At 36.0% G+C, this 13,240-nt stretch overlaps 1 protein-coding gene across 2 annotated transcripts in view; it reads left to right on the forward strand.

Annotated features, from left to right (window-relative positions):
• Cept1 (choline/ethanolamine phosphotransferase 1) overlaps window positions 1-13,240 on the forward strand; it is a 48,392-nt gene that overhangs the window by 31,244 nt on the left and 3,908 nt on the right. For both annotated transcript variants that reach the window (XM_090334404.1, XM_090334405.1), the window contains exon 5: window positions 4,344-4,428. In XM_090334404.1, coding sequence (XP_090190530.1) covers window positions 4,344-4,428 — 85 coding nt within the window. The remainder of the gene's footprint in view (window positions 1-4,343; window positions 4,429-13,240) is intronic.

Genomic DNA, 13,240 nt, shown 5'->3' on the forward strand with positions numbered 1-13,240 from the left:
TAAGTTATGTGCAGGGAGCATGGCCTAGTAGTAGAGTGCCTGCTTAGTAATGCATGAAACCCTGGGTTTGATTCCCCAATACCACATACACAGAAAAGACTGGAAGTGATGCTGTGGCTCAAGTGGTAGATCACTAGCCTTGAGAAAGCTCCCCCGCAAAAAAAAATTATTATATCCCATTATCAATTTTAAAACCTATTTTGTACTTCAGATGTGAAACAATTTTGTAGGACAATTAAGAAAACTGCCCTGATCAGTTTTCTAAGCAACTTATAATATGGTGATGAAGACCTGAGATCTTCAACCTTTCCACCAAGATCCTCTAACTGTTTAAAAGTAAAATTTACTCATATTCATTTATATTCATTGAAGGAACTTATTCTTTTTACATTTTTTTTTTCTTTGAGGTGAGATCTTGATAGCTAAGTCTGGGTAATCTTGAACTTTGATTCTGTTAACTGAGGCTCCCTCTGCCTTCCTTGTTCTTTTTGCATCCTAATCAGCAGACTGTCCATTACAGTGGTACTTTTGGTTTTAGGATGGCTGTTAAAGGTCATTTTGACCTTGGTCTGCCACAGAGCTTAGGCTCTACATTGATTTGCTTTGTTGCCTATCTCTATGTGGTAGTGATCCAAACAGTGTTTGTTTTTGGCTTGAAGTAATGAGTTATCCATAGCATTTGGAGGAATACTATTTTTGTCATTTGACAACTTACATTAAAGTAAAAATACAAAATTATTTTAAAGCAAAACCAGTCAAGATGTTCAAATACCTTCATGGTCAGAGTCAATTATATTTTCTCCCTTTGAAAACTTAAGGCTGTAGAAATCTAGTGCTGCATATAAAATTTTTGTTTTTCCAAAAAAATTTGTTGGTTGATTGGTTGTGGGACTTGAACTCTGGGCCTGGGTGTTGTCCCCTGAGCAATTCAGCTCAAGGCTACTTACTGCCCTACCCCTGGAGCCACAGTGCCACTTCCGATTTTCTGGTGATTAATTGGAGATAAGAGTCTTTGAACCACCATCCTCAGATCTCAGCCTCCTGAGTAGCTAAGATTATAGGCCTGAGCCATGGGCCTGGCTTGTATTTCCTTTGTGTGTTGGGTGGAGGGGTTATGGGGCTTGAACTCTGGGCCTAGGCGCTGACCTTTTCTGCTCAAGGCTACCACCCCACCCCTGGAGCCCCCTGCTACTTCCAGTTTTCTAGTGGTTAATCAGAGATGAGTCTCAAGTTCTTTAGTGCTGGGCTAGTTTTTGAACCTTGATCCTTAGATCTCAGCCTCCTGAGTAGCTAGGATTACAGGTGTGAGCCACTGTTCCTGGCTTGTGGATATGCTTTTTTTTTTTTGCCAGTCCTGGGGCTTGAATTCAGCTCTACTACTTGAGTCACAGCATCATTTCTGCCTTTTTCTATGTGTGGTACTGAGGAATCGAACCCTCATTTTCATGCATGCTAGGCAAGCACTCTACCACTAGGCCAAACTCTCAGCCCTCCCCTCCAATTTTAATCATTCTAGTGTTTTGGGGTTTTTATACCATGTATCCCTTATATCATGAAGGGCTTTCTCTCTCTTTGTGCGTCTGTCTGTCTGTCTGTCTGTCTGTTTCTCTCTCTCTCTCTCTCTCTCTCTCTCTCTCTCTCTCTCTCTCTCTCTCTCCCTCTCCCTCTCTCCCCCTCTCCCCCTCTCCCCCTCTCCCCCTCTCCTCCCCCCCCCCCCTCTCTCTCTCTCTCTCTCTTTTTCTTTTTGTCTTTCTCTCTATCTGGTTCTCTCTGTGTGCATCTTTTCTCTTTTCCTACTTCTTTCCCCCCCAGTTCTCCTGCCTCCCATCATCATCCTTCCATTCCTCTCTTCTTCCTTTTTGTTCTTTCATTTTTGCTTTTTGCTTTAGTGGTGGTCAGTTTCTTTCTAATTTTGAAGTCTGCTCCCAACACTTGGGAATATTATCACTTTCTTTTTAAATAATAATAATTTAAAAGTAGTTATAGATATGCCAGCTTCCTGCAATATGTAATACTCTACCTGCCAGGCAATTCTATCTTCTTGGATGGCCAAAAATATTGAAATGAGCCCCTTTCTAATAAAAAGTGTTAAAATAATCTGAACCTGTATAAACAGACTTGTTAGTAGAAAAATGGCAAAATGAACTGTCATGTAAGTGGATGTCTTCTATAGCAACATTGGCTATTTTATTTATTGTTAACCATTTCTGCTACCTGTCTCCTTTGCTTGCTTCATTCCCATGTCTGGGGATGATTTCACACTGTACTCTTTATTCTCAGTGAAGGTTAGAGCCACACTTTCAGGAGCAGTGATAGGCAGTTTCATGATTCAGAGCAGAAGGGGCTCATCCTGCAGTTCAGAAGATTACTCTAAATCAGATAAGCAAATAGGAAAAAATATCTAACTACCTAACAACTGGTAAGTTTTCCCTGACCCTCTTTCCCACGTTAAAGTAAATTCAATGACTATATCTGAATAGTTAAGGAAGTTTCAAACAGGTTATTCCATAAAATTTTTCCTAAGAATCCCAATTTGAGACTTTATAATCTTTCATTTTTCTTCTTTTTTTTCCTGTCTTATATTCATCCACAATATAAAGATTAATTGCATGAGGTTCCCTCCATTTTTAAATTTTGTAATTCTATACTTCTGGCCTTTCCCCTTCCAAAAGGCTACTTCATATGCCAGCCAAATGTTGTAAGATGTCTACCCTTCTCCACCCACGACAGTCGATCATCACTGATACCTACCTGCTTAGTCTCCTGAGTCTGCTACTGATTGTAATTCCCCTTATTGGCGACTCCACCCACCAGGTCAGCTCTACAGGTTCTTTTTAGCCTAATTCAGTCCACTTTTTTTTTTCCAATAAATGTGTATAGCAAGATAACTATATCACTTTTTGTTTACAGCTAAGTAAGCATCTGTTTTGAAAATATTCTTAAGCAAACAAAGCCCAGTTTTTTTTGGTTTGTCATGACCAGGAGATTTTACAGATCTAAAGCTTATATAGTAGATTATTTGCCTTAACTATATATTTTAGAAATAAAGGCTTTTTTTATGGAAATTGAACCTCTTGCTATTGTTGATATTTACTTTTTTGACTGCTTACTATTAACATATAATTCATTTTACTAAATATATATTTATATATATATTATATATGTATGTGTATATATATATATTTATATATATATATATAAAGTACCATGAAAAGTCTCTTTATTTTTATCTCTTAACTGCCTAGTTCCCACTTCTCAGGTTCTCACAATGGAACCATCCAGAAATGTGTTATGCTACTGTTGGTTGGTTTTTTGTTTGTTTGTCTTTAAAAAAAAGAAAAGAAAAAGAAGGAAGAATACTATTTTTTCTTTTTTTAAACTCGAAGTAGTTTGCACATATCTTATAACTTTTCTTTCCGTTGACAGATAATCTGGTACTTTTCTGTATCATCAGGGAGTTCTTCCCCACTCCCTTTTTAAAAGCTGCAAGATATTCCATTACATGAAAATACCATAGTTTATTAGCCATTCCTTTATTGGGGGACTTTTTTTAATGTGCTACTATAAATAACTGCTGCGCAGTATAAGCAATATCTCCAGTAGTCTGAGAATGATGATCTGACAGCTGCACAGAAGGAAGGGAACACCAGCATGTACTTTTGCTCCTCAATCTTTTTTGCCCGTATTCTTTGATCTTCAGACTTTCAGGCTTCTGATCTCTACTGCTCTGTTTTTGTACCATGTTTGTCTCTTGACTGTACGATTACATTCAGCAATCCAGATGCTAATTCTTGGCTGCTTTCACTATCCTTTGGAAAATCTGAGGGTAGTAAATCTATTGAGAACAAGAATTTGATTGAGAATTGAATGTTATGTTTTTCATATCCATAACATGGCAGGTAGTAAGCTACACAGGATCTCATTGATACCTATACTGTAGTTAAAATTCACTTCTTTCTTATTTTATACTAGAAAGTAGTCATTTCAAAATTTTATATGCCCAATTTTAACACACACACGCACACACATGCACTTATACATACCTGGTTATTTTTTTCTTCTTTTTGGTGGGAAAGGTTAAGCTGTAGGTAGAGCCTTCTTTGAATAAGGCAGAAATGTCCTTTGGAAAGGAGGGGTTTTTATTGCTCTGTGAAATTTATCAAATTAAATTTGAAAGGTCTTGGTTTTATTCATACAAGTTTTTGAAACCTCCTTTTCCCCTTGGCTTGGAATTTGAAATTGTTTTCTATGTGCATGATAGAGGAATGCTGCTTTGCTTGCAAATAATTAATGTGAAATTGTTTTAAGTAATTCTGCTTTTTTGGCTTTTTGTACCTAATCAGAATTGATGTGACTGAAGTGCAAATCTTCATAATAATCATGCATTTGCTGGCAGTGATTGGAGGACCTCCTTTTTGGCAATCTATGGTAACTTTGTTCACATTGTGTATCCATGTAATGCATGTTGTTCTTGCTTATATTTTCTAATATAGGATAATCCAATTAAAGGGTAATGTGTACATTTTTTTCTTGAAAGTGAAAATTTACAAGATAATAGGACACAAACTTCTCTTCAGAATATCCAGAGCTCTGTAAACATTAGGTCTGTTTCAGGGCTGTTGTTTTTGAATCTGAATCACTATTTTCATCCATTTACATATGAGGATACAACAGGTAATGTAAGAAGTTAACCAGTGACAATATTTAGACCTCTCCCTGAACTATGAGTCTGCTAGTTTTCTTCTCATATGCTTATAATCAAATAACAAATTCAAAATTGTAACTTATCTGTGATACAAAAAGATACGTTTCAATGTTTATTGAATGAAATCAGTGTCATGGGATTATTTCAAAAGCCAATATAGGCCAACCTAAACTGCAAATCTCTTTTTTTTTTTTGGTCACGGGACTTGAACTCTGGACCTGGGTGCTGTCCCTAAGCTCTTCAGCTCAAGGCTATCATCCTTCCCCTTGAGCCACAGTACCACTTCCTAAAACTGCAAATCTTGTAAACAGATTTTTTCAGGAACCTGAGTAATGGAATTGGGCTAAAAACATATGCCAGGTGCCAGTGGTTACTCCTGTAATCCAGGTTACTCGGTAAGCTGAGGTCTGATCATAGTTCAAGGCTAGCCTAGGCAGAAATGTCCATGAGACTCTTATCTCCACTTAAATCATAGAAAAAGCCAAAAGTGCTGTGGCTCAAATGGTAGAATGCTAGTCTGCCTTTGTTTGTTCCAGTCACCACAGCCTAGTATGTGAACTTAGATGTTAGGTAATTCTGCTGGCTCAGTTTAGTTCTGTACAAAATGAGGAGGGTGATAAAAATAATCTCATAGTTATTTTGTGGCTTCAGTGAGCTAATAATTTGTAACACTGTTAGAGTATTGCCTATCAAATTAATTAATAAGTGCTCCATGAAAAAAAAATTCTGCTCTTAGAATATTTTTTTTTGAGACAGGATCTCAAAAACACAATCTTCCTATGATGTAAAAATCAATGTTAATAAATTCTTTAATAAAAAAAAAACCCACAATCTTTTTGCCTCAGCCTCCCTAGTGCTGGATTTACAGGTGTGCTGCATCATCACACCTAACCTCAGTTTGAATGAGATTTATGTTCTTCCTGGTCATCAGTTAACTGCTGATCACTACTTCCACCCCTTATTTGATGCAGTCTTACTAAAAATATTTACTGAGCTTCAATAAATGTAATTTCTAAAAATCAGATTAAAATATAAGGGAAATTTACTGAAGAAGATGTTTTCTTTATCTAAATTACTTTCTGTGTTAATGATATGTTTCAGAAAAGTGGAATGGTAAGCTTCCATAAGAACTACCACTAATTACTCAGTTGCCTTTTGTTGCAAGGATGAACTTATGAAAAAAAGATCTGGGTGAATAAGCATTATAATTAAAAGCAAACCAGAAAAATTTTGAAACCATCTATGCACATATCACTCATATCTTAAATGTCACAGAGAGAGACTGCTGACTTTTGAGACTAATGTGTAGAAATTCAGATTTCATCAGCTTTGCTGAAAAAATAGATTCTATTTTCTTAAGACCAGGTCATAAAGCCTAAATTGTATCCTAAGCTCCACATATCTCTACTATTACTTTCATAGACTTTATTGATTTATACCAAATGTCCCCTAAAATATTAGTTTGAATATCTTGGATATGTAAATTGCTTATAAAAGCTCAGCATACTGGTATAAAAAAATGAGGGTTTTGGTTTGTTCTTTTGAAAACAAGTCACTAGTTGATTTATATACTTCGTTATCCTTAAATATAGAAAATCATGAAACCTTTTAAATTAACAAATGCACACATATCTAAGTGCCAGTGATTATATACAGAGATTCCCTTCTTGAATACTTGTTTATTAAACATATCATTTGAAATATGATGTAAAAATCAATGTTAAAAAATTCTTTTTAAAAAAATGCACACATATACACACACATTATGAACTTATCCCTTATTTCTTGGAGGTTACCTGGAGTTAATTGTATCACTAGGATTATATTCCACTAGGAGTTATATAGAGAGCCCCTACACTTGTACATTAGATACACTTTTTTTTTTTTTTCAGTCCTGGGCTTGTGCTCAGAGCCTGAACACTCTCCTTGGGTTTTCTCAAGGCTAGAGCTCTACCAGCATTACTTCTGGCTTTTTTTTTTTTTTAATGTATGTAGTGCCGAGAAATTGAACCCCAGTCTTCGTGCATGCTAAGCAAGCACTCTACCACTAGGCCAAACTCCTGGCCTCTATTTTTTTCCCCCTGGTCCTGGGACTTGAACTCAGGACCTGGGCACTGTCTCTGTGCTCAAGTCTAAAACTCTCCCACTTGAGCCACAGTACCACTTCCAGCTTTTTCTGTGTGTGTGGTGCCAAGGAATTGAACCCAGGGCTTTGTGCATGTTAGGCAAGCACTCTACCACTAGGCCATACTCTGGCCCTTTATATAATTTTGTTTTGGGGGGGGGGGGTGCTTGAGCTCAGGGCCTGAGCACTGTCCTTGGATTTTCTCAAGGCTAGAGCTCTACCACTTGAGCTTCAGCACTACTTCAGCTTTTTTCTGTGTATGTGGTACCGAGGAATCGAACCTGGGTATTCGTGCATGCTAGGCAGGCACTCTACTACTAGGCCAAGCTCCCAGCCCCAATTTTTTAAGTCAGATATTTTAACCAGTCTTTACTTATAATTAAGATAATATAATCACCCATTTTTATATTTGGGAGAGTTGGTTTCTGATTGGGGTATTTTTAACTGTTGGGATGTTTTGTTTTATTAAAAGAGTCTTACCATGTAGATTCTGTATTACCGTGTAGTCTCACAATGAAGTCTTAGCATTATAGACTCTGGAAGATTACAAGGGAAACTTAGATTTAAAATTGAAATGGAGTTCCTATACCAAGCAATTCACATTCAGAGTTAATGAGAATATTGCAGCAGGGAAAACAATTCTCCAGCCCCTGTCCTATTATTAGTCAAGTTCATTTCTATTCTTAGCATCATTAAACTAAAGACAAATCTTTACTTCTCTAGAGACAGACATAATGAAATAGTGTATATTCTTTTTTTTGTTTGTTTTTTGGGGGATTTTTTTTTTGCCAGTCCTAGGGCTTAAACTCAGGGCCTAAAGCACTGTCCTTAAGGTTTCTCAAGGCTAAAGTTCTACCACTTGAGCCACAGCACCACTTCTGGCTTTTTCTATGTGTGTGGTACCAAGGAATTGAACCCAGTGGCTTCAGGCATGCTAGGCAAGCACTCTACCACTAGGCCAAACTCCTGGCCGAAATAGTATATATTCTTTGAGTATCTCTCAGTACAAGTTCCTGTAACATGTAGTATCAATAAATTGAATGCCTAGAACCAAAACCATTTTAAAATTTGAGTCATTTTGGATTTAGGGATTTTTGCATGGACTTCTACCAGTTGGAGATCCCTAATTTCAAAATTCAGTATCTGAAATAATTCAGAATTTTTGAACATCAAATTCAATTTTGGTGTGTTTCTGATTTTAGCATTAGGAATCCCTTGACTTGTGTTCATTTCTCATTTTTCCTTTGCCTATGGATTATTATTGAATATACTACTTTCAATTGCATTGTGTTCAGGAACAGTTAGTACAAGTAGTATCTCTCATATGTTTGTGTGTGAAAATGGAAAAAGCATATTGATATTGCCCAAATGTAAAATTTTTCAGCTCTTTGAAGACTGAGGGTATAAATAGGCATTACTTTCCAAATCTTTATTAAATTAAAAGCCTCCTAATTTTTAGAAATCAAATTTATGGTACATAAAACAAGAGGTCTTCATAAGGTTGATTCCAGAAAAGTAGTCATTTTTTTCAAAGGTAAGTAATTTATATCTATTGTATTTTGATTCCTTGTTACTCATTTTTCCACCCAACAAAAAAGAGATAGATTTCTACTGTAGGAGAATGTAGTTAATGCTTGTTGCTTATTTCTAGATGGGGGAGGGTGTTTTACATTTGATTTTTTTATGGAAAATTTATGTTCATTCACAAAATTAGTGCACAGCTCACACATTACAAAAAAAAAACATGTTGTGTTTGTCTTGTATATTCCAAAAGAATATTTCCTTTTGAAATGTCTTGAAACTTTTCTCTTTTTTTTGACTGCATATAGAGATTCCATTTTTGAATACTTGTTTGTTAAACTTGACATTTAAAATATGATGTAAAAAAATCAGTGGTAATAAAATCTTTTAATTAAAAAAAGTATATTCTCCCTTTGGAGAATTCTTGATTCTTTTAAATGTAGTAAGTGATGATTAAATACAGCCACAGAACATTTTAGAATTCAGTTAAAGCAATTGTTCATATGCTACAGCAGTTGAAGTTTTCAGGATGATTTGCTAGGGTTGAAGACTTTAATATATAATTAATATATAAAACTTAGTTGAGAGGAAGGGGCTAAAGGGAAGTGGGAGAAAATGAGGGAGGGGTAACACTATTCAAAAGAAATGTGCTAATTACCTTACTTATGTAATTTTAACCCCTCTGTACATCATCTTTACAATCAAATTTAAATTAAAAAAAAAACTTAGTCAATAATCACATTCTTGAATAAGTGAGCTTTCCTTTTGCAAAGCTGAGAATCAGACCCAGTGCCTCAAACATATTAGACAGCTTGTCTACCACTCAATTATACCCCAGTGTTTGAACTTAAAGGCATTAAAAAGTAGGAAGTAACTCTATGGTTCCAAGTGGTTGAGTGCTAGTGGAAAAAGCTCATAGACAGGCCCTAAGTTTAAACCCCATGACTCAAAAAAAAAAAAGTACCTTTAGAGCTAAATGATTCAACATGATGATTTTTCTCCTAAAACTTGGTGGATACTGTAATTATGTTGACATTTACTGTGTTTTCATAGACTTCACTTACATTAAAGTGACTTACAAGAGATATCACATTTTGGGCTGGGAGTTTGGCCTAGTGGTTAAAGTGCTTGCCTAGCATGCATGAAGACCCGAGTTCGATTCCTCAGTACCACATATAGAAAAAAGCCAGAAGTGGTGCTGAGGCTCAAGTGGTAGAGCTCTAGCCTTGAGAAAGTCCAAGTGCTCACACCCTGAGCTCAAGCCCAGGACTGGCAAAAAAAAAAAAAAAAAAAAAAGATATCACATTTTTTGGAAGAAAATATCTTAAAATGATCATTTTTATTCTTATGAAACCTGTCAATTTGCATGTTGATCTACAATACTTGCATTAGCTAAACAACTGAACCAACAATTGTCCATATAAAGATACTACAAATTTAAGATTTTGGGGGGGGGGGGGTATCAGTGTGCAAGAAGTAATGCACCTACTACCTGATAAATGTAACTGTAACCTCTCTATACATTACCCCAATAATTTAATAGAAACTTTTTATCTTTAATCTTTTTGTTCATGAAATTGTATTAAATTGCTACTATTTGATTATTACATTCATGTCACAAATCCAGTGGATTTTCCACTGTCTTAAAAGGACACCATAACCTACAGGAGTTCTTAAACTACCCAAGTTTTAAAGAATGCCTGCAGCAATTCTACAGCCCTAAGATAAAGGTACTTCTTGAACAGCTCTTTCACTATTTCTATAGAGTAATTGCACTTTTGCCATCTTTGACAAGATGCAATAAGATTACAGAAAAAGGAAAATGGAGATAGCCAGAATGTATCAGCTCTTCTTGATCTTGAGTATAGAGTGTACCACTTTGGATACTTTTTGTAAATGGTTCATTTGTTGCTGGTCTTTAATGCTTGCTAAAACTTCCATTTCCAGCTTTCTCTACTTGCTTCACATTTACTTATAGCTAACCACCTTTTTCATTGATAATGTTCGGATTAAGATGTTTCTTCCTACTCTCCCAAACAAAAATTCTGCACACACAACAAGAAAAAGGAAAAGATCTTTATCCACATTCACCAAATAGGTATTGTGCACCAACAATAATTAAGACTCTAGAGAGAATCAAAAATCATTTCAAACAGAATCTTAACTCAGGATTATATTTGGGTGTGTATACCTACCATGTATAACAGAAATCCTGAAAATCCTAAAGTATGCTTTGCTCCTAGGTTCTAACTTGCTTACTTTGTAACACAGGCCATGTACTAATTTGCTTAGCGTTTTTGATGTTTGTGCTTATTCTTTCTTGTTTAAAAAGTAACAATTGCCATGATCCTAAAGCCTAACTGTAATGTTATTGCAAAAGTCACTGTTATGACCCAAACTCCTTAAGAAGAGTTGGCATTGCTTAGTATCCTGGCCACAATAAAGGTACCCCTTAAATGAAGTATGTTAAGCTTTTCTAATGAGCAGGTATACCATTTCCTCATTGCCAAAGAAAAGTACAAGGGGTCTCAAGGAGACCAGGAGGTAGTAAAATCACCAGAATATTTAGTTGCAGCTAGATGCATCAAATTTAAGATTGTAATGTCTCTGGTTCTCTGAATGAGAGTACAAACAAAATACATATACTTTTGGAGGTCAAGGCAACCGTGGTGCTAATTTTCTACTGAAAACAAGTTTTGAATGTAGGCTCTAAAGATTAGATTATGAATGAAGGAGAGCATTTAGTATGTTCTGTAAAGTTCTGGACTCAAATGTACAACTCAAGTGGTTGAGATCTAGAGGATCAGGGTTGAAAGCCAAACCAAGCCAAAAAGTTCACAAGACTCCATCTCCAAAGTATCCAGCAAAAACCAAGATGGAGGCATGCTTCAAGTAAGCCCAGCAAGCACTAGGCCCCTGTGTCAGTGGCGGGGGGGTCTTGTACTTAAGTTTTAGCTGAACTTGCTTCTTTTTTTTTGGTAATTAAACATTACTACAATACAACTTGAAACTAGAATAGTTGCTTTCCTGGGCTTGTTGTTTTGCTTTTAGAGTTTGCCGTTTTGCAAGAGGTCATAGTGTTGGATAAACAACATGTGTTCTTGAGAGTATTTTAAAAAGTGTCCAAACATTAAGATTTATTTCTGCCAATTTTTCTGGGCTTTTGTTATGGTTCACTTTGGTGTCCTTTCTTTTCCTTTCTTTTTTTCTGCTTTTTATGAGACAAAGTGTCACTACATAGCTCAGAGGCTGGCCTGGAACGTTTATACTTTTTTTTTTTTTTTTTTTTGCCAGTCCTGGGCTTGAGCTCAGAGCCTGAGCACTGTCCTTGGGCTTCCTCAAGGCTAGCCCTATACCACTTGAGCCATAGCATCATTTCCAACTTTTCTATGTATGTGGTAGTGAGGAATTGAAACTGGGTCTTTGTGCATGCTAGACAAGCACTCTACCACTAGGCCAAACTCCCGGCCTGAGGTTTTTGTTTTGTTTTCTTTTTTTTTTGGGGGGGGGGGGTGTCATGGGACTTGAACTTGGCCTGGGTGCTGTTCCTGAGCTCTTCAGCTCAAGGCTACTGCCCTACCCTTGAGCCAAGTCTGATTTCCCATTTTCTAGAGGTTAATTGGAGATAAGTCTCAGGTTCTTTTGTGCCTGGGCTGGCTTTGAACCTTGATCCTCAGATCTCAGCCTTCTGAGTAGCTAGGTGTGAGTCACCATGCCCAGCCCTTCCTGAGATTTTTTTAATGTACCAGAAATTTTTTTTTTTGTGTGTGTGTGTGTGTGTGTGTGTGCAGTGTAAGCAGCCCTACTTAAGTTTTAAAATTCCATTGTATGTCAAACTGCTGTGGGTCTTTGTAGTCATGTTCCTATAATCATGTGTTTCTATTACTAGACTGTACCATTTATCTAGCTGTAGGTTTATTTTCAATGCATGATGGACAGATTTTGAAACCAAATAAATGAAGGAAAGATGCAAAAGGAAAGCCTAAGTGATTTTTAAAATTTAGTACAAGTCTCTTAATAAATATTATCAGTTCATTCAGTATCTCCCTTACACACATATACTTTAATGAGTCTGCATTTTTATTTATAGTCCTATAGCATTTCCATTATTCATTTTTCTGAAAAGTATATTTAATACAGTAAAATTGAGGGTATATAGTTATAGTATACAGTATAGTAGTTGTTTGCATGCATTTGAGGTATTTTTTTTTCTCTCCTGAACATGAATACCACCTCTCTTGCACTCTCGCTTACTACTTGCCTGGTTTAAAAAATCTAGTTGCAGGGGCTGGGAATAGAATTTGAGGTAAAGTACTTGCCTAGTGTGCATGAAGCCTGGGGTTTGATTCCTCAGCATCATATACACAGAAAAAGCTGGAAGTGGTGCTGTGGCTCAAGTGATAGAGTGCTAGCCATGAGCACTGAAAGGCTCAGGGACAGAGCCCAGGCCCTGAATTCAAGACCCAGGTCTGGCAAAATAAAAATAAATTTAAAAGTAGTTGCAAATATTTGTATTCTTTTATATTTCACATTTGCTTATACAAACTTAGAATGTACTACATTTTAGAGATTAAAATTATATGTAGTGATATTAAAATTATATATTTATATACAGTGATAAAAACAAGGCACATACTTTTGCCAAACCTCTGAGGTACATTATCAGAACCTTAGTTAACTTATAACACAAATTAATTAAGTCAAATTGTTCTAAAGTTGATGTTAGAAGAGTGGCTGATACATCTTCATCTCTTGTGACTTAATATTGCTCATAATAAAGAGGAAAAACTTTCATTACTTTAAATATTAACTAAAGTGGGATGGAGAATATTTGAAAATATGCATCAACTATATGTTACTGCTTTCTTAGTCTGGTTTATACATATTTT

The sequence above is a fragment of the Megascapheus bottae genome, chromosome 6 (assembly GCF_031878675.1).
Source record: "Megascapheus bottae isolate mThoBot1 chromosome 6, mThoBot2.hap1, whole genome shotgun sequence".
Lineage (NCBI taxonomy): Eukaryota > Metazoa > Chordata > Mammalia > Rodentia > Geomyidae > Megascapheus > Megascapheus bottae.